A 19,611-nucleotide genomic window follows, 5' to 3' on the forward strand; every position below is an offset into this window, starting at 1 on the left:
GGTATTACACAACCACCCTGCTGTGAGCATAGTTTTAGGTTTCCTTCCTTTCAAAGACACAAAAGGAGAAATATGAGTGACAGTGTTGGGTGCCGTTCGGTACGACCATATCATTTCTTGTAGTGCTTGTTTGGCAGCCATGCCGGTGGCCTCTGCTCTTTGAATGCATTCTTTAATGACCCTGTTCATACGTTCCACTAGACCATTGGCTCTCAGACAATACAACGCTGTTTTCAAATGGTTGATGCGTAGGTCAGACAAAAATCCCTTCATCAACTCTGAAGTAAACTGGACTCCATTGTCCGTCACAATGGCATCAGGAATTCCTTCTTCATAAAAAGTTTCTCTTAAGAACTGGATCAAGATCTTGGTATCAATCATATTCACCCATTTGGTTACTACCCATCTTGAGTGATAGTCTATAAGGACCAGGATAAAGCGGTCTGAGGCTTGTCTTAAATTTAATGGCCCAATAATGTCCAATGCCAGTTTGGACCATGGACGATCAGGAACATCCACCAGTGATAAAGGAGGTTTTCTAGTAGACAAGGTCTTGTCACTTTTAGCACAGTTCTCACAATTCTTTACTACTTCCTCAACCTCTCTGTCCATGCTAGGCCACCAGTAACCTTCCCTTACTTTGTTTTTTGTTAAACTCCGCCCTAGATGACCCACATGTGCTAGGGTAATGATTTTGTTCCTCATACCTTCAGGGGGTACGATTTTCTCCCCCCTATGTATCGTTCCATTGATTTCAACCATTTCGTGTCTAACTTCCCAGAATTTTCCAACCAGGTCCGTCAACATACTCTTGTGTTCTGGCCAACCCTTGTGGATGAATTCTTTTACAGTTTTCAATGTGTTGTCTAGTTCTTGTTGTTCTTCCCATTCTTCCTTAGTTAAACCTGTTACTTCTAACACTATAACATCACTCCCCTCCTCCTTCACATCATCAATGACATTTAAAGGGGAGCGAGAAAGGAAGTCAGCAATTACATTTGTTCTCCCAGGTACATATTCTACTTTGAAATTGAACCCTTCCAAACCTATCATCCATTTTGCTATTCTCGGGGTTAACCTAATGGACCCCTTGGTTTGTAAATACGTATGTGAGTGGTTTGTGATCCGTTTTGATGGTAAACGGAATCCCCCAAAGAAAAAATTTAAAATGGTTTGTAGCCCAAAAACAAGCTAGGGCTTCCTTCTCGATGACCGAGTAGTTTTGTTCAGCCCCTTTTAGGGTTCTGGACGCAAATGCTATCACTTGCTCAGTATTCCCTACTTTTTGTGTCAGACTGGCTCCCAACCCTTTATTACTGGCATCCGTGGAAAGGTAAGTAGTTTTAGTGGGATCAAACCGACCCAGGAAAGGAGCTTGGGTAATGCAATTTTTTATGTCTGCAAAAGCTCCCTTGCAATTATCATTCCATACAAATGGCATTTTATTTTTGAGAAGATTCCTTAACGGTTCTACTCTGCTGGCATAATTTTGAATAAACTTAGAGTAATATTCGGATAATCCTAAAAAGGATTTCAATTCCTCTACATTAGTGGGAGCAGCTGCTTCCAGTATTGCCTCCACCAGGTTCGTTTTAGGTTTGATACCTTCACTGGAAATGGTGTGTCCTAAATATTCTACAGACTTTACCCCTATTTGGCACTTGTCTCTTTTTAAGGTGAGACCTGCCTGGTTTAATTTTTTCAGGGTACTTCTTAACCTGTCATTGTGTTCCAACTCATTCTTACCAAATATCAAAATATCGTCCTGAAAGCACATTGTGCCTGGAGCATCCTTGAGTACATGCTGCATGATTCTTTGGAATGCAGCTGCCGCCGAGGCTAGCCCAAAAGGCATGCGAAGGTATTGGAACGCCCCTAGCGGAGTAACAAAAGAGGTTAGATGTCTGCACTCCGGATGTAACTCTACCTGGTGGTAGGCTGACGATAAATCCAGTACACTGAAATGACTGGCATCTTTAATTAAAGTTAGAATTTCATGTATTCGGGGTAGTGGGTGCCTATTTACCCAAATTTCTTTGTTTAAGTCCCTAAGATCAATGCAAAGCCTAATATCCTTGCTGGCCGCCTTGGACGTCATAACAATGGGAGACAACCATTGGGAACACTCAATGGGTTCTATTACCCCTAGCTCAAGCAGTCTGTCTAGTTCTTTTTGTAACGGTTCATGCATTAAATGAGGAATAGGCCTTACTTTATGTGCAATGGCTTTAGCCTTGTCTTTAAGTTTTATGCAATGTTGGTAGTTTTTAAGTAGGCCTAATTTATTTGTGAAAACCTCCGGGAATTCTTCACAGATGGTTTGTCCACACACTGATCTATCCACTAAGAGAACTTGGTCAGTGCTGTTGGGATCTAACTTCATACCCAGGTCTTTTTGATGTCTCCAACCAATTAAATTGGACCCTTTCTCTGACACATAGATTTTCCCAACAGTACTTCTGCCTTTATACTCAATTCTCATTGTAGTCATCCCCAACAACGAGATGGGGTCTCCCCCATACCCTCTGGGTTTTATATCAGCTTCTTCAAGAGTACTTTATTTGTTAGGAAATAACTCTTCAAATACTTTGCCATCTAACAAGGTGTATGGGGAGCATGAATCAGCAAAGACTTTTACCAATTTGTTGTCTACCGTGATGGTGCATTCCGGAAACTTAACTGTACTGTCCTTGTCTTCCACCTGAAAAATCAACTTATTATCCTCTGGTACATTTTCCGAATCAACCAAAGAAACTGTCATAGAATTATTATTACATACCCTGGCTATGTGTCCTTTCTTGCCACACTTATGGCATGTTGCACTCCTAGCAGGGCAAGAAGGGCTATTAGCCAAATGTGCAGGATTACCACATCTGTAATATTTAATTTTGATACTTGAAGTATTCACATTCTTTACTTTGACCTCCTTTTCCTTTGATCTATCTTGCTTGACAATGGCATTCACCTCATGACATTTATTATCGTCCCCCACATTAATCTCCTTTATGCACTCCGCTGTGTGTTCAACACTTAATGCTATATCCACTGCTTGCTTTAGATCAGGATTACCTGTTAACAGTTTCTCTTGAATTTTATGGTTGTTTGTACACCTGACCAACTGGTCCCTGATGAGGGAATCAGTTAACCCTTCGAAATCACAAGTATTAGATAACCCCTTAAGAGCTGCAATGTATGATTTGACTTTTTCACTCTTGCCTTGAACCCTTGAGAAAAATGTATGTCTCTCCAATACAACATTTATTGCTTTACCAAACTGTTTCTCTAACTTATTCATTGTAGCCAAATACACATTGAAATCACCTTCACTACCACCTTCATCCTCTGTATCAGGTCCTTCCAAATAATTGTAAATCTTCCTACCCTCCACTCCTAGATTATGTAGCAAAATATGTTGTTTCCTGAAATTGGAAAACTTTTCTCCTCCTATAGCAATCAAGTATGATTCAAATATGACTCTCCAATCTTTCCAACATATGGCAGGATCTCCTTCTTCATTGAGGAAAGATGGAGGTAACGCCATATTTAACGCAGCCATACTGGGAGCCCAGACTGGAAAAATACACCAAGAGGGGAGGGGAGAAAATGTGACAAAAAAAAAAACAGAAGGGAACAAGGAAGGAAAACAGTGTAGAAGATGGAAAATGGGGAGGCACAAATATTTCCAAAGAAAGCGGAGAAATGACCTCAAAAGGTGCCCCTATGGGATAGAATATGTTAAGGATGAATTTACAATGTGATATACCACAAATTTTAAATACACTTCACAGATCCAATAGGCAAAACAGCTGTGCCTATCAGCGTGTAGAAGAATGTCACACAACCAGTGAATGCAATTGACAGGCGAAAAGGCTGTGCCCATCAGCGTAGAATATTGTATAAAGCTTGAGGAACAAAATAAAATATATTTTTTCTGTGCCTGTCAGCATGTAGAACAATGTTACAACCCCAGTGAATGCGAATTTCCACAATGACAGGCGAAGAGGCTGTGCCCATCAGCGTAAAATGGTGTGGAAACTGAGGAACAGAATAACATTTTTCTTCAAAATAACGTGACTGAAACGAGGAATCTGCTGAAAGGAATATTAAGCCACCAGGGGCGCTCACGCGATGAAATCTCCTCAGACGAACTTGAACACGGAGGAATCTGGTAGAGTGCTGCGGGAGGCAGAAAACCTTCGTTGCTCCAGAAACACTGCCAACCGTCGGCTCACACTCGGTAGCACCCAGAACCACAATGGGAACCGGAACGAGTGAGCTGCACCACACGGACAAAATGAGCGTAGCGAAGAAACGCTAACAAAACCCCAACTCTGACAGCGCATCCGGAGACTCGTGAACAGTGTACACAGTCCGACCAGCCGAACAGCCACAGCTGACCATCAAAGACAGCGAAAATGACCGGAACACGACCCGGAGCCGCACCAACCAGGCAGAGAGGCCAGCAGAGGAAACCACTCGTACAATGATGTTACAACAGTACGACAAGCCAAACCACAGTCAGCTGACAGGCAGTGCAGACGACCACCATGAATCGGAGTGATCACTCACAGATTGGAGTAACAGGAACACAGGTACATAGTCCGTTACCATGGATGAAGAAGAAAGTCCCTTGAGCCAGAATGAAAGGATGGACAGGAAATGCAAACAGCTGGGGATGGTGGCGTACTGCTCCCACGCAGTGTTCGTCGCCAGTGTTGAAAAGAAGACTCTTGTAAGGTAAGAGATGCGTTTATTGAAACACCACCAACAGTGTCCAAAGCCTTTCTCACAAAACAGTGCCAGAGGAGGCTACCATAGAACGTTCATCGCAGAGGGGAAGATACCAAGAGAGAGGGAATAAGGGGGGGGGGGCGGAATAGACCAAGATTACAACACTTATGTTACATAAATGCAGCTTGGAGTTAGAGGCCACGTTAAAACACAACTCTTGTTATGTTTGGACACACAGATACTAAATCTGGACAAATATATACACACATTATCTTAAATGTCAGATTAGTCCCAACCTGCCACCAGACGGTGTTTCCTAAAGATGATCTTTGATCTTGTCTGCATCATGGGCACTAGATTCTATGCTCTTCTGTTTATACAGAAGCTATCAAATATCTTTGAAACCATATCCAGTTCACATTCTGTTTTGGGGTGTGCTTCTCATCTGAGAGCTGGGGAGGATCTTCAGTGAATCTATTTATACTTTGAACCATATGCTATCACCTAAAGAACGCTTGCACTCCTTTGCATGTTTTCCTGCCTTTTTCGGAAACAAGATCCATTCCACATTCCACTACGGAGTTTAAATCTAGCCACTTGTGTAAAGAAATGCCTCTTTTTGCATGATCACCCCCAACGTTTAAGACTGATGCTGCTGGTTTTCGACTCTTACTTATAAGTCCCTAGTGTATGGTACTGGGTTACCCAGAGCCTGTAAGGTAAAGTGTTCCACTAGGGCTGCAGCACTTATTATGCCAACTTGGATGTGACAACGTCTCCCAGCCTGCCACTGCAGACTGGCAGAGCAGTTTTAAACTGCTAATTGGGCTTTGCCATTTAAACTAATGCAAGGTCCAAAACTCCCTTTTTATATATATGTCACGCTTACAGCAGGCCAATAGGGTCCTAAGTCAGGATGCTGTATATTAAAAAGTAGAACATATATTTTTATACGTCCCAACAGTAAAAACTCCTAATTGTATCTTTTACTAGGGAAAAGCTAGTAGCCCCACAGGCAAGTACAGGGTTACACATTGACAACTCAGCTGTGCTAACTCCTGAATGGGACCACTAAAGTTGGTACTTCAAGGTATCAAAATAATCATTACATTAAACTCGACTTGATGCCCAAAGTCAAATTTAATGTAACTTTTAAGAAATTCAACTTTAAGAAAATTGCCACTATGTTCCCCAGGTTTTATAGGGCCATTCACAGATGCCGGCCACAAGACCGCTTTCTGCCCTCCTGGGAATAAATGTGAATGACTCCCAGGAGCTGGAAAAATAGAGGCATGACGTTGGAAGAGGTGTTACATCTCCCTGGTAGGAAGCTACACCGGGTGTGATCCCAAACGGCGACCTTCAAAGGGCAAGCCGCCTTTGAAGGGCAAGTGGGGGACACACGAGAAGGCTGCTCTTTTATTGAGGTAGACAATTTGGCATCAGAGACAGAGAGGGGAGACCAGCTGCCAAACTTTTTTTTCTGTGGGCCTGTAGCCCTCAGGGAGCCCCACCTCTAGGGTGGGCTGCCAGAGCTGCATACACCCAGAGAGGGGTCCTGTCATCTTGGGAGTGGGCAGTATAGTATAGTGTAGTGTACTCTGGGATAGCTAGATGCCACACATTGCAGGTAGTTGTCATCAGACGGGGAGGGTCCGAGTAGCTCATTGGCTAGTAACATCTGCTTCCCTCGAGGGTACTTTCTGGGCATAAATATGGACCCCAGGCACCCCCAACTCAGTACACATCTGGAATGGAGAGAGAACCAAAGAAGGACTACCCTGCTGTTCTCTGGACCTGGCAAAAGAGCCTGCACCAACTGCAGGACTGCACCTGCTGATCTTTGGGCTTGCAAAGAGAAAACGGTGCTTGTGGTGCCTGGCTCATGGAAAAGTCCCTCCTGAGCCCCAGACAGAAGAGGTGACCTCTAAGAGTCAGTTGACTGACTTCTTACTAGAGCATCAGGGCCACAAAAGCTGAAGAGCCTATTCTGCCTAGTCAGTAAAGCAAACAAAAGGAGATGATGGACGGCGCACTGAAACTTTTCAGACACTCACCCCCAGTCACAGATCTGGGTTTAATCCATCACCCTTCTTTAGCTCACTTCGCCACCCCAGTTCGGACCCAGCTATTTGCAAATCAGTCTTGACCCTGTTCCTCATGGGAACAGTCCACCCTTAAGTGCCAAGCCAGGTCTTCCCTGGACCGGAAACAAGCATCCTGGGACCGGTTTTGGGGTAACACCCCTCATCAGCCAGGCTAGCTTGAATCCAGTGGCAAAGTGAGCAAGGGATCGCCACTGAGTGCGACGTGCTGTCAGTGACACCAAGTCCAGACACTCAGAATTTGCACCAGTCTGCTGGAATTAGGAGAGATGTCGGGGTGAAGTTTGGTTGGCCAAGACAGACACTAGCCTTCATAAAAGGGAATCTCTGGTTTCGCTGTGACCGAAGACCAGTAGTCCAGTGGCAACTGGACTTTTGCTGGACCAAAGAGGACTTTAAGGGACAACGACCCCTGTGGCCAAAGTCACCCCATCTAGATCGAGGACAAAGAAGTAGCCACTAACAGCATCTTATGTATCCTGTGTCTCTTGCATCAGGACCACTCCGTTAAAGTCTATGGAAGTTCATTTTCAGAGCCTGGAACTGGACTGGAGTCTGTTTTGGTGACAAGGTATCTGCCTTACAACTCCCTACTGGCCCCCGTGACCTTTCCCCTGCCGGAATTGGTCGCCCAAAGTGGGACAGAGTAGCTAAATACAACTCTTTAAATGTTTTACAAAGTTTGCAAACTTCAGGTAAACCAAGGCTTGTTGGAATTTTGCAATGCCTTTCGATTTTACTAAAAATCTATATCTCCAGAACCCTCCAGTCATTATGTTAGGTTTGGCATCTAAAAATTCATAAAAATGAGATCTATTTTTATAAATTGGTGACAGATTTTTTCTGTGTTTTGTGACTTCATTACGTTGTTTTAGTTCTTCTAAATGCTTTAAACATATTCCTTTATTTAAGCCTGACTGTTCAAAGCTACAGCCACTCAGGGTTGAGCTAAGGTTTAACAAACGAGCCTGACTGGACCCAAGTCGGTATCATGAGTGTATTACACAGTGAGGTCGCACAACCGCACCTTATAATACACCACTTTCCTCATAATGTGTTATTTCTTGGAATCTAAACTCTTTAAGCCTCAGAACTGGAGACAGGATTTTAACGGCTCTCCCCCATCCTGTACTGCAGATGGCTCACATTTATTTTATAGCAGTCAGGCCCATTATCTGTATTTGTGAGTTGAGAAGGTACAAAAGTGGGAATTATTTGCTCAAAATTCTTTCTACCAACTGCTGCTTCAATGAGCTCCTACTTTGTTCTGCAGTTGCCTGCACAATGAACTGGTCTTTGAGAACCCGAGGAATCCCACAGCATGATTCGCAAAGGAGAAACAGTCTCACAGGGACAGTCTTCCATTTCCAAATCACTTACCATACAAACCTTGGGTAACAACAAGGCATTACTCGTTCCAGTGCGATTGGGTACATTTTCAAGTTCCTTGTTATAGTTTTCATGCATCAACAAAGCATCAAATGTTCCAGTGCCTGTTGTATACATTCTTGAATTGCTGTTTCGTGTACCAAAAAGTACAGCCTGATCTTGATCCTGAATTACATTTCATGATTTCTGTAGCCCTGTTCTTGAATTCTTGCCTGATTGTTTCCCTTACTCAATGTCATCTCTTGGGTGAACAAAGCTAGTACTTGTGTAGTTCTTAATCTCTGCATTCTGCTCTTGAGTTTTGTCTATCCTTTATTCTTATTCTTCTTTCCACTCTCCTTTACTGTTCATTTTGAAACCAGGCCACTCTTTGATGAAGCCCATATACCTTTACAGTCTGATCAATATTCCACCTAAATAAGGGAAACTTTCACTTGTTTTGTCCAATTCTTTTGGAGTCGTACATGGCTCAGCATTGTTGCAAAGTGTGCTCTCCATTAACACTGTATACAACATTCTCTATAAACATGAGCAAATTATGACGTTGCTTTGTTACATCCTTTACTCTGCGGTACAAAAGGGGGTTGTGATGGACGGAGCATCAGAAGCAATCAAACACTCACACCCAGTCAACAGATCTGGGTTTGATCCATCACCGTTCTTTAGCCCACTCTGCCACCCCAGTTCAGACATGGCCATATGCAAATCAGTCTGACCCTGTGCCTCATGGGAACAGTCCAGCCCGAACTGCCAAGCCATGCCTTCCCTGGACCCAAAACAAGCTTCCTAGGACCGGTTTCTGGCATTTCAGCCGTCTTCAGCCAGGCTTGCTTGAATCCAGTGGCAAAGTGAGCAAGGGACTCACGTCTGAGCATACCCTGCCAACTAATGGCGAACAAAGCGGTACAAAAGGGGGTGGTGATGGACGGAGCATCAGAACCAATCAAACACTCACACCCAGTCAACAGATCTGGGTTTGATCCATCACCGTTCTTTAGCCCACTCTGCCACCCCAGAAACCGGTCTAGGAAGCTTGTTTCCAGGCCAGGGAAGGCATGGCTTGTAAGTTCGGGCTGGACTGTTCCCATGAGGCACAGGGTCAGACTGATTTGCATATGGCCATGTCTGAACTGGGGTGGCAGAGTGGGCTAAAGAACGGTGATGGATTAAACCCAGATCTGTTGACTGGGTGTGAGTGTTTTATTGGTTCTGATGCTCCGTCCATCACCACCCCCTTTTGTACCGCTTTGTTCGCCATAAGTTGGCAGGGTATGCTCAGACGTGAGTCCCTTGCTCACTTTGCCCCTGGATTCAAGCAAGCCTGGCTGAAGACGGCTGAAATGCCAGAAACCTGTCTAGGAAGCTTGTTTCCGGTCCAGGGAAGGCATGGCTTGGCAGTTCGGGCTGGACTGTTCCCATGAGGCACAGGGTCAGACTGATTTGCATATGGCCATGTCTGAACTGGGGAGGCAGAGTGGGCTAAAGAACGGTGATGGATTAAACCCAGATCTGTTGACTGGGTGTGAGTGTTTGATTGGTTCTGATGCTCCGTCCATCACCACCCCCTTTTGTACCGCTTTGTTCGCCATAATTTGGCAGGGTATGCTCAGACGTGAGTCCCTTGCTCACTTTGCCACTGGATTCAAGCAAGCCTGGCTGAAGACGGCTGAAATGCCAGAAACCTGTCTAGGAAGCTTGTTTCCGGTCCAGGGAAGGCATGGCTTGGCAGTTCGGGCTGGACTGTTCCCATGAGGCACAGGGTCAAGACTGATTTGCATATGGCCATGTCTGAACTGGGGTGGCAGAGTGGGCTAAAGAACAGTGATGGATCAAACCCAGATCTGTTGACTGGGTGTGACTGTTTGATTGCTTCTGATGCTCCGTCCATCACCACCCCCTTTTGTACCACATCCTCTGACCAGACCTATTACCTAATGCCCTTGCTTGTTTCCTGCTCTCTCCTTGCAACCAGCTTGTTGACCTTCAGTTTCTTCGCACGAGCAGCCTTGTTTGTACCTTGTTCTGAAGTTGTGTTATGTATTATCTCCTCGATCTCCTCTCTCTGTCTTCACTCCCTAACATTATGGTCCAATGAAAGGGCTCAAAATCATTCAAAAATCACATGAAATATAGACTCAAATGTTGATGTCTCTTGCCTGCTCTCCAATGTCAACTGTAAAGGGTCCAGCATGCAAGCACTGATGCTCAATTTTTTTTTTGTATAATATCAGTATTCTTACCAGTAATAGATTCTGATCAATACTGAAGGCCACAGGTAAAAGGATGCGACGAAGGCTAAAATTGGAACAGCTAAAGTGCCCCCAGCGACTAAAAACATGTTCATCATGTCAAGGTCCATCGTCTCTTAGGTTTAATATCACCTGCGTTGTGGGAAAAAGTAAAAATAATCAGAACACTGATAGTTTGTATGTGGTAAAAGCCAATAGTCATTTAAAAATTCACTTCAGAGATAAACCATTACAAAGTCAGAAGACTGAAATCAGTTTAGGGCTGATGTCACACACATTTACCTGTGGAAACTCCATAACATTTGGGAATATTGTAGGCATTATAACTGGATGAGCTATTTTACTGATATTCAGTTCTTGTTTACAATCAACAAAAGTCTACTTTTCTGCAACAAGTTTTTGACTACAAGTACTAGCTTTAACCCCTTCCATGCGGGGCGGATTCCCCCGCTGTGCTGAGCGCTGCTTGCGCGGGCGTGGTCATGACGGAACGGTTCCGTCATGAGCACAGCTCAACTGACGCTCATGACGGAACCGTTCCGTCATGAGCACCGAAGGGGTTAAAATACAGAACAGAGCATGTTTCTGTTATCTTTTGGCAACATATCATATCATAACATAACATGTGTATTTGTAAAGCGCACCTTCCCCCAGGGGTATCTTGGCGCTGAATAACAGTGTAAATGTTAATAATCTAAATATTGATCTTCTTAGTTTGTCACTAGCACAATTCTGGGACAGCTGAAAGCATCAACAAAATGTTAAAAGCCATGTTGCATTTGTGCCAGAAACAATAAATGCCAAGTTTATCGTTCTACTGCATAACTCATATTTATTAACAAGATCAATTTGACACAAACCAATATTTATTTAATTTCACACATTCTGTTCATCTTGATATAATTTTAAGATCCCTGCATTCAGCGTTAGTGCTTCCAAGGAACAACTGTCCTATACCCAGACTATCACTGGGCATTTCCCTGGGAAGACCCTGTCTATCTATCTTTCTAAAGTCTCAGGGCCGCTGCAGGAGCCTCTTACATACTACAGCAGGTACAGTAGGGACATAAGAAAAGAGAGACATAGAAAGGAGGGACGTGAACAAGAGGTGATGGAAGGAAAGCGAAAGGAAAAGGAGAGAGAGAGAGAATGGAGAGAGTTCAGAGAAGGGAAGAGGAAGGAAAGTTAAAACAGAGAAAGAGAATAAAGGAATAGGATGGAGGAAGAGAAAAAGCAGATGAGAGAGCGAGAGAGAAAGAGAGAAAGAAGTTGGCGGGCTGGTTTGAACATTTTTGATAGGGCTTTTTCTAGTTCCCAGTCTGGAAGATTAGCAGGTAAGATTATTCCAAATGAAAAGGAAATATGCTAAACTGGCTGGCCCTTACATATGGTGAAACACAATTGGTATACTTAATTTTTGATTAAAGCATCAATAATATAGCCCAGAATTGCATCACTGGCGTAAAGGATCAATGCCAAACTAAGACTGCAATATCAATTTACAGCACCAACATGAGTGGTTCTGAAAGCATGACATCAGGCCTAACGTTGCACCTATACACTGCTGTGAGAAAAGCTGCTGCAAGCACATGTAAAAGGAAAACACTTTTGATTTGTTTGAAAGCCTAATTTTAATATTAGCTAAGTCGTCTAAAAGTGCTGCCTTGATGCTTGCTAGGCCTGGATGCACAATGTGCAAATGTGGCACCCACCAAATATTTCAAATTTGTATGTCCTTCCAGTGACACACTAAAAAAACCTCCCTTTCGCTGCATAAGCGCTTTCCTATTGTAAAAGCCTCTAGAGAAAAAAAGTCAGAATATTCACAAGTGGGTTAACAGACTACCAGCAGAAAGTATCTGCTCACTGATGCAATTGTTATCAAAAATCTAACTCAGTGGAAAACACAGATTTATGTTATATATGCTCAAACATATATTTTTTTCAAATTTTTTTAAATTAATTTTCAAAGGTACAGGATGGGCAATGCCCAAAGCATTCATTGTAAATATAGTTGAATGTAGACAGTATCATGTTTTTGGAAACGTCTTCAAACTGGCCTGCCATACAGCTGGCCTAATAACTGAAATATGGCACAGATCATCACAAAATTCCCTCAAACGCAAATGACTAGGTGTATATGTATTGACGCAGAGTTACTCGTCTTAGATATGCTAGTAAGTAGGGCATAATGCCCAGCGAATTTATGGAGGGTCGGTTTGTGGCATAGGGGGTAGATAATTGAGAAGATTATGAATGCGGAACTTGTGACTTTTATCGCAACTAATCAAATTCTAGATCATAGCCAGTTTGGCTTTAGAGTGAATCATAGTACTGAGTCAGCGTTGACTAAGACTACAGAAGAAATCCTCTCCTCGCTGGACAGCAGTGGGTCAGCAGTCTTGGTACTGCTGGACCTATCCGCTGCATTTGATACGGTGGATCACTCTCTTCTGGTTCATCGTTTAAAAGAAATTGGGATAGGAGGTAAAGCCCTTGCCCTGCTGACATCGTTTTTATCGGAGAGGTCTCAATTAGTTCACTTGGGCAAATTTAAGTCTACACCTTTTTCTCTTCCATGTGGTGTTCCGCAGGGCTCATAATTGAGCCCTACACTCTTCAATATCTATGTGGCGGAATTAGAACCACTGATAAGAAACTTTAATCTGATTCCGACGTCTTATGCTGACGACACCCAGCTGGTGATCTCGACAGTGGATAAGGACATCAATCACTCATTAAATCTTCATAACTGTATGCTGTCCTTAGGCCACTGGATGAGCACTCATTGCTTAAAGTTAAACTCGAGTAAAACAGGCTCACAAGGCATTAGGGCAGAAGTTTTCAAAGCACCTGTTCAGATGGTACTCTCCGAACAGTGTGCTGCGTTCAGCGAATGCCTATCTGATGCAGCCAGCTCGGATCAAAAAGATGAATTGGTGAGGGGGGGGGGGGGGGCAGGGGAGGAGTCTTACCTTTAATACCATCAAAGAATGGAACTCTCTCCCGTTATATGTCAGAAAAATCACTCCCCATTTGGAATTTAGGAAACAGTTGAAGACCGGTCTTTTTCAGCAGTAGTAGAACTCAGTACAGTATTATTCCGCAAGCGCCAAGACACCCGAGGGTATTCGTGCTCTGTACAAATTTCATTAACTTTAACATTAACATTAGAGCAATACCACGATATGACACCCAGCCGGACTAAATCTTCCTGCGGTTCTGCGGGCAGCCCCCTGCCTGGTAGACTGCAATCTCGGCCCCCATACATCTGTCCATGTCCTTCTTCCACCCACCCACCCTTAGTCAAAGATAATTTTAGTAATACTTGCTTTTATCTGCTTGAAAGCCTGGACAGTATTTGTTTCAGTACTTCTCCAGTGGCAGTAGATATCTAGTTGATGAGGTGTGAAATACATTTCCTGGGAAACAAGACTAGGCTTGGCCAGCTGGCAGCAAAGCAAGAAGGAGTTAATCAAAGGCCATCCACGACTAGCTATCCTGGAATGTGGGAGAAGGGGTAAACAGGAACAGCAGATGCCATCACAAAAGCCACATTTAGGCCTGGATGTTTGGTTGCTGGTTCTTAGGGTTAGATTGGAGTTATCAACAATCACTGGGTAAGGGCTTCTATAAGACAAGAAATGTCCAACACCAGCACCAGCTGTCAGAAAGCTCATGGATATGTAGGAATAACAGAAGAATATGCTGTTGCTGTGCTGCCTAGGGGAGAACTCAGGCCTTGCGTCTTGCTAAGCCTTGTATCTAAGCTTTGGGGTGCTCATCAAAGGTCAGACCACTAGCCTTCCACAGCCTTAGCAATAATAGGCAAAGGAAGGGCACTTGGAAGAACAGCAGGACAGTCAGGCCTGCACATGTACTGGAATCCCTGGCTGGAGAAAGTGGTTGAGCCTCCCTCACATATTGACTGTGGCCTGGTATCCTAGAAAACTCAAAAACAACCTTGTGAGCATTAGGAGAGACCAAGAGGAAATTGTGAATCTTGGTTCTATCAGAAAGAGGGGGTAAAGCGATCGGTCTTCCCCTTAGGCCTGTGGCTGGAGTGCTCCTAGAAAGTAACTGACTCTGTTCTTGTCTGTGTGAGGCAGAACCCCATTGCTAGGAAAAGTGGCCTCTAGTGGCCCTTATTGGTAGTCCCCTTAGAATTACATTGACTTTTATACCAAACATTGTCCTTTGTGCATTTCTCTCACATTTTCTTCAAAAATATCTTGCTTTTCATTTAATTGGTCTGGAAATGTTATTATTTTTCTGACTTTATTGCTGTTTTGGTGCTGCTCAAACACTTAACATGCCTTTCTTTGGGAAAGGCTTCCTGATTTGTGCCACTGCCAACAGGGGTGAAACCTAGGTTTTCTCTTTAAAATGGTGCTTTACCTAACAATGCCCCTGCTGATCCTAGTTTGGAGGAAGCCTTCCCCTACTTTCTAATCCAGGATCTCCCACTTCTCAAAAGGCCATGTTTGGGCCAATCTGTACTCTAATTCTGTTTGCCTCCTACTCCTACCAATGTAAACTCCTTTCTATGCTCTTGCAAACAAGTTGTTCAGTCCCAACTTTCCTCCTACCTTGATTCTATTTCTCTTCTATTGCTAGTTCAGTCTAATTCAGGCGGACAAATTCTATGGAGATAGCGCTATATTCAGTCACAAACGATCTCACCTCTGCTAACCACTCCAAACTTTCTTCTTTACCCATTTGATTTTGATCTCTCTGCAGCAATTAACATAGTCAATGCATGCTGCAAACTCTGCTCATGTTATGTGATCTTTGATTTGACTCAGTTTTGTTTTATTTCTCATCTGCCTACTTTTTCCAACTTGTAGCCTGGGATGTGCAATGTCCCTCTTCCCATCCCTTTTTCTAATGTGTCCTACAGATTTGACATTGGGGGGTTTTCTCATTTCCATTTATGCTAGGCTACTTCACTCATTTCTTCCTTTAAGCCATCATTCAGTATCAATGCTAATACCTCATAGATATGTATTTCATTACCTACGTTGGCTACTTATCTTCACCAGCCTATGTCAAGCTACCTTACTTGTCAGGAATCAACCTCAGATTCAGGCCTCTCCAGGGGTTATTCCTAGAGACAGACATCAGGAAAAACCACTATATGGAGTTAGGACAGCCTTCCCTAAGATATCTAACAAACAACAGCAGCGGTGCAAACAAACACAGGCCTGGGCGCTCCAGAAGACCAAGTAGTAGACTGGGATGTCACTTTGCGACTGGAACTGTGAAGCTCAGATCAGGTACTGGTTCCACTTCTGGGCTATGGCAGGCGGCGCCCATTCAAAGGACAGAAATTACAGAGAGTAACGGTTGTTGGGCTCCCTCTACTTCCATCTAAGTTTGTACCCACTTGGCATTAGGACACGTTTGTAGTGTTTTTCCTTTCCTTGCTTACTTCAGCAGTTTGTTCCCTCTTAGGCAGGGTTTTATCCTCTCCCTCTACTGCTTAGTTCTGTGCTACTCACCATTTGGCTGTCCTCCCTCTACTTGAGCCGCTTACGAAGAATCACAGACCAAAGATTGGTTTGACCAATGTTTCCACTCTTTTGGTTCTGTCCTGGCTGTACGTAACTTTAGCCCATTTTCCTTTGAATTGAATGACAGTCATTTATCACATACTGATAACTGGACTGCTGTAAACTTGTATTTGTAAAAGCACTATATTACTGTGCTTTATAAGTTAATAAAATATATGCAAAGTAGCAGACGAAGACATAGAAACATATGCATTTGTTCTTGTTAATTCATCAAGGTGTTTACTGAAGGTTATAGACAGATAGTTTACATATCTGATGGAAAATACTTTTGTAGCTTTAAGCCCTACAGTGTAAATTAGAATGATCCATTATGGGGGACCTAGCAATGAGTTGGCCCGGGGTTCAAGTATCTTTGTCTCTGCATCATTGCCATGTTCAATTCTTTTTGGGTACATCCATACCATGGGAAGAAATCCAGCACTATTCTCTCCACAATGTGGCCTCAACACAGAGTAGTCTCAATAGATCTTACTCAGAACCCTTAAGGTTAGACAGACCGTTCACAGTAACAAGGTTCTCAGGAGTGGTGTAGCAGTGCTTGACCCATTTTGCTTTTCAATACTTTTTATGCATTTTAATGATGAAAAGTTTTTCTATTTGAATCTGAACTGTAACCTGTTTTAACTGAATTTTAATGTTGCCGATTGCAGGGGGCGGGCAGTGTACCTTAACAGTACTTTCACAAGAAACGACACTGCCTCCCGCCACCCCCCCTAAAAAAGAGTAATCTTCAAAGCTCTAACGATTTTTCATCATGTGCTACATGATACTGGACCGAAATACCTGAACTCAAGGATCCGCATGTACTGTCCCCCAAACCCCTCTGCTCCACGAATGTACGATTTCTTCTTGTTCTGCCATTTAAGAAGAAAAGGCAAGGGGGCTACTCTTTCTCCTTTCTGGTAGCCTCTTTGTAGAATCAGCTCCCTCTCTAAAGGAAATTGACACTCTTGAACATCAGAAGGTTGTCACCATCAAACAAATGCCTTGTTCCGTGATACACTGCCTCCAACCACCTCTTCACCACAGCCTCTTTATGAAGGTCTCTAAAATACAGCAGGCTCAGTCCTGCCAGCCACATTTCTGATCACCCAGAAAGTCCCACATTTCTGTTATAGGGCTACTCAGATCGGTGTCTGTCGTGGGAGACACAGAGAGATTCTGCATTCCCACACTGCCAAAAGAGCCTGCCAACAAAGCTTTATCATCGCCTGGTTCTTTGTTTGTCACCCCACCAACAGCTGCAGTTAAGATACAAAACAATACAGATAGAAATCAGGCTGCCCTGCCCCGCTCATTAGGAAACTTAAGTCTCACCCTGAGACGGGATCTGGTACTTACCTATGAAATCCAGCTTTTAAAATATAAGTTTATTAAAAAGACACACCAATCCTTCCAGTACCTGTAGATATCTGTGTTAGCTAAAGAAATTTGCCCAGCCACAGTAAAGGGAAATGAAGTCCTGAAAGATATTGCTTTTTATATTAATTTCTATCACATCATCAAACATCTAAAATCCCTCATGTGGAACCTGAGTCCCAGGTATGGAAGTTGTGTCCGGCCACAATGCACATTACGAGGAGCTGACACTTACACCAATGAGCAAACAGACCCTACAGCCACCAAACCTACCAAAGGTTTGTAACTGGAGTGACATGGACATCACTCTGTTGTTCTAGTACATTGTGTTGTAAGCCTTGAAGAACACCACATAGTTAATATCACCAAAACAAACATAAAAGTGAGGGCTCCGCAACCAAGTGGCAAGAGAAGTGACAGTGGTGACAGAGGATCCATGCTGTGAGACACATTCAAGCATTCAAGAGCACATCTTTCCAACATCTCACAGCTCATTCTCCCTTGGTGAGGCATTCAGTAGTCTAATCCAAATTATAATGTAAGGGATCACTACACAATACAGAGGTAAACATTATAGTTTGACACAAACAGCGTGACAAAATTATCAGTTGCCAAAATATCGTGTACCTGTACTTATAATGTTAAGTACAAAAATATCAGACTTTTTTTTCCCAATGACGTTAATATCATGAAAAAATATACAAAAATATCTAAGTTTTAAACAAATAGGAGTTTAAAGTAGTAAATGTTAAATATATACATTTAAATAATATAAATTAAATACATTTATATAAATTAAATATTATTTTATAATAAACATTTTACAATATATTAATGTTTGAATACTTAAAAATTACTGTGCAAAAAACCATATATATATATATATATATATATATATATATATATGATAACTATTATATAAATATAACACAATATGCATAAGTATTCTATTAAAATATTATTTGAAAAATATTGACTATATTTAATTATTAATTAACTTCCCACCCTATAATCCTACAAACCCGCACCAATAAAACTAAAATAAATCAATATAATATACAAAATTATCAATCACATACTTACAAACAATTAATTAATAATTAATTATCACTTAATTAACTTCCCACCCTATCCCACTACAAACCCAACAACCAACTACAACACTATAAATTACTACTAACAATTACATTAAAAAAAATTAAATCCCTCAAAATTACAAACAATATTTAGGAAAATTAATAACAATTATACAAAGATTAACACATCACACTTATATATACACACTTAAACACATTAAAAGATTCAAAAAACGATATTTTAAACATCTAAATTATTAAAAACGATATTTTATAAAAACTAAATTCTGAAGAATATTACTTACCTGAAACACATTATTCTTGACAACAATATTTCTACAGCACAATATTTTTGTATCACAATTTTTTTCACAATAATTCTGTCTCCTGATGTTAAAAACTCAATATTTTGTCTTCTCAATACTAAAGTAAATGAGTTCAGACAAGCACCAGCATTCGGACATTGGACACAAAGTGCCCGATTACGATCTCAGCCGTAAAGCCTCCGACCTTAGGTCTGAAGTCTCACGGCAGAGATCGTCGGTTTGAATTCCGAACAGCTGATTACAATACAGCTGGTCGGAATTGAAACCGGCAGGTAATTCCGGCTGGCTTCCGACAGGCTCCTGAAGCCCGTCTGCCAGTCGGAGACCGGCCTGTAACCCAAATGGAAAGCGTTTCCGCCTTCTGGATTACGATGAACAGTTTCCGTCAGGGTTTCCATGTCGGCCTTTTCGACATGGAAACCCTGTCAAAAATCGTCTTTGGGGTTCCTAGCAGGAACCCCTTCTGTTTCCGACCTCCGGTTGGGGGCCAAGGGGACGCTATAGGTGCCCCCGTGGTGAACCCTGCACTTCGTGGCAGGCAACTTGAAGTGCCTGCAACGGGGTGCAGGGATGAACACAGACTCCCATAGAGGAGTGGGAGTATGCGACGGCACCATGTGCGATCACATCGTGATTAGGCGATCGGTCAGTCCGTTTCCGTGATGGTATCGGGCAGACGCATGTCCGCCCGACATCGAAATAAGCCCCCAAGTCTAAATGGTCTGAGTCAATCAATCAGCACAACACCAGAGCTTTACTGAGTATTTTCATGTAATGGAGAAAGGTTGTAAGACATACAAAAA

The 19,611-nt window shown here is 42.7% G+C and overlaps 1 protein-coding gene across 5 annotated transcripts in view; it reads right to left on the minus strand.

The window, feature by feature from the left end:
- Positions 1–19,611, minus strand: part of ABHD6 (abhydrolase domain containing 6, acylglycerol lipase) — a 240,573-nt gene that overhangs the window by 195,675 nt on the left and 25,287 nt on the right. For all 5 annotated transcript variants that reach the window (XM_085624756.1, XM_085624755.1, XM_085624754.1 and 2 more), the window contains exon 2: positions 10,466–10,606. In XM_085624756.1, the coding sequence (XP_085480882.1) occupies positions 10,466–10,584 (119 nt within the window). In that variant the 5' untranslated portion in view covers positions 10,585–10,606. The remainder of the gene's footprint in view (positions 1–10,465; positions 10,607–19,611) is intronic.

The sequence above is a fragment of the Triturus cristatus genome, chromosome 9 (genome assembly GCF_964204655.1).
Source record: "Triturus cristatus chromosome 9, aTriCri1.1, whole genome shotgun sequence".
In the NCBI taxonomy this organism is placed as follows: domain Eukaryota; kingdom Metazoa; phylum Chordata; class Amphibia; order Caudata; family Salamandridae; genus Triturus; species Triturus cristatus.